General features: G+C 46.3%; 1 protein-coding gene across 1 annotated transcript in view; it reads left to right on the forward strand.

Annotated features, from left to right (window-relative positions):
- Positions 1–1,731, forward strand: part of PGM2 (phosphoglucomutase 2) — a 30,654-nt gene that overhangs the window by 1,987 nt on the left and 26,936 nt on the right. The window contains exons 2-3 of the mRNA XM_019526221.1: positions 1,123–1,229; positions 1,665–1,730. Coding sequence (XP_019381766.1) covers positions 1,123–1,229; positions 1,665–1,730 — 173 coding nt within the window. The remainder of the gene's footprint in view (positions 1–1,122; positions 1,230–1,664; position 1,731) is intronic.

Genomic DNA, 1,731 nt, shown 5'->3' on the forward strand with positions numbered 1-1,731 from the left:
TGTCGGCAGTCACCGCTGGCATGGGAGGCTGCCGCTGCGTACAAAACCTCCTGCTGCTGACGCGGAGCCGTGCCTGGAGCTGTGCAGCCAGTGGCAGCAGCATAAAGTGGTAGTGGCCAGGTGGCATGCAGCCATTCCCATCCCCACCACACCACTGCCACTGGCTGTACAGCTCTGGGCATGGCTCCGCGGCAGCAGCAGGAGGTTCTGTAGGCAGCAGCCATCACAGTCCTCCAGGTAAGTGGCAGTGGTGGCCAAGTGCCAGCCCGCGTCCCCATCCCTCGCCGTGGCTGCTGCTGCGCCAGCCGCAGAGCTGTGCTCCAACCACATGCCAGTCTCCTTCTTCCCCTTCCCTGGACAGGCGGCTGGGCAGCATGTGTGTGGCCTGCATATGGTGGGCACCACCACACTGCGCCCCGCATCACTTGCCTGCAAAGCCCCACTGCAGAGGGACACCCCTGCCCTCACCCCCTGGCCCAGCTCCCAGCTGTGGTGTGCCTGCCCGAAGCCCCATTTACCTCCATGCTCCGGGGGCAAAGGGTGAGTGTGTGAGCCCGGCCTTGGCTGCCTCAGAGGCTCAGGCCCACCCTCCCCCCTCTCCCTGCCCCTCTGGCCAGGGCTGGGGATTTCCCGCCCTTTCTGCAATCAGCTCTTGCAGGTTGGAGCTGTGCCAGTTTGCAAGAGCTCTTTGCAAAAGCAAAGAATCCACAGATTTCTCTGCCAAAAAGGGAAATTCGCGTTTTCTCTGATAAAAACAGAATCCGTGGTTTTCTCCATTTTTCCGTGGGAAACAGAAAACCCCTGGTGATGACAAGTTCCCAGGTAGGGAAGAGGATATCTGAATTACTTTTGTTATCCCAAATAATCGTGCTTACCCTTTATATTTGGAATTCTTATTTTGAAATTCTCGTATTATAAAAAAAATAATCAGAATTCACTGTAGTCCTTTGACAACTTGGATCATTTTCTTAGTTGGAGATTTGTATTTATTTATCCTAAAGATTGTATCCAAAATCAACTTAATGAAGTATTTCACTTGCTTTCTTTCTTAAAACTTTTAAAATTTGTTGCAACCATATATGAAATACTAAGGTTTGGTTCTATGAACTTTCTGTCTTTTAGGGATTTTGTAGATACCTTGAAAAGAACTTCAGTGACCTAAATAAAAGAGGCGTAGTAATTGGCTGTGATGCTCGTGCCCATCCTTCCAGTGGAGGAAGCAGCAAGAGGTATAGCTAATAATATGTAGAAATGGTGATTATTTTACATGTGTCCATATGCATTACAATGTCATCACTGCTTCAACAGCATTTCGAAAATCTGTAAAGTAAATTCTTGTGTGTGTGATTTCAGTGTTTGTGTGCCATCCATTGCAAGATATGTTTTTAATAGATTTGCTTTTTTTTTTTTCAATGTTGGTAACAAAGTACAAGTGTAAGCCTGGTCTGTACAACAAATCTGATCCAGGTTTAAAAAACAAAATAAAGCAAAACCAACAACCTGGCAGATGATATACTCAAGTTGTGATTAACCAGAGGCTTAAAGTGTAATCTGGCCACTCATTTAGGTAATTAATGGCACACGGAAAAGTGAAACCAGCCACAAAATTATTGTTCAAATTCTTTTAATGAATACATTTCTAAGTAATGTTACTTGTTGTTTAGGTTTGCCAGGCTTGCTGCAACAACTTTTATCAGTCAGGGAATTCCAGTATATCTCTTCTCCAAAATA

The sequence above is a fragment of the Gavialis gangeticus genome, unplaced genomic scaffold, assembly GCF_001723915.1.
Source record: "Gavialis gangeticus isolate Ggan-Ray unplaced genomic scaffold, GavGan_comp1, whole genome shotgun sequence".
Classification (NCBI taxonomy): Eukaryota; Metazoa; Chordata; order Crocodylia; family Gavialidae; genus Gavialis; species Gavialis gangeticus.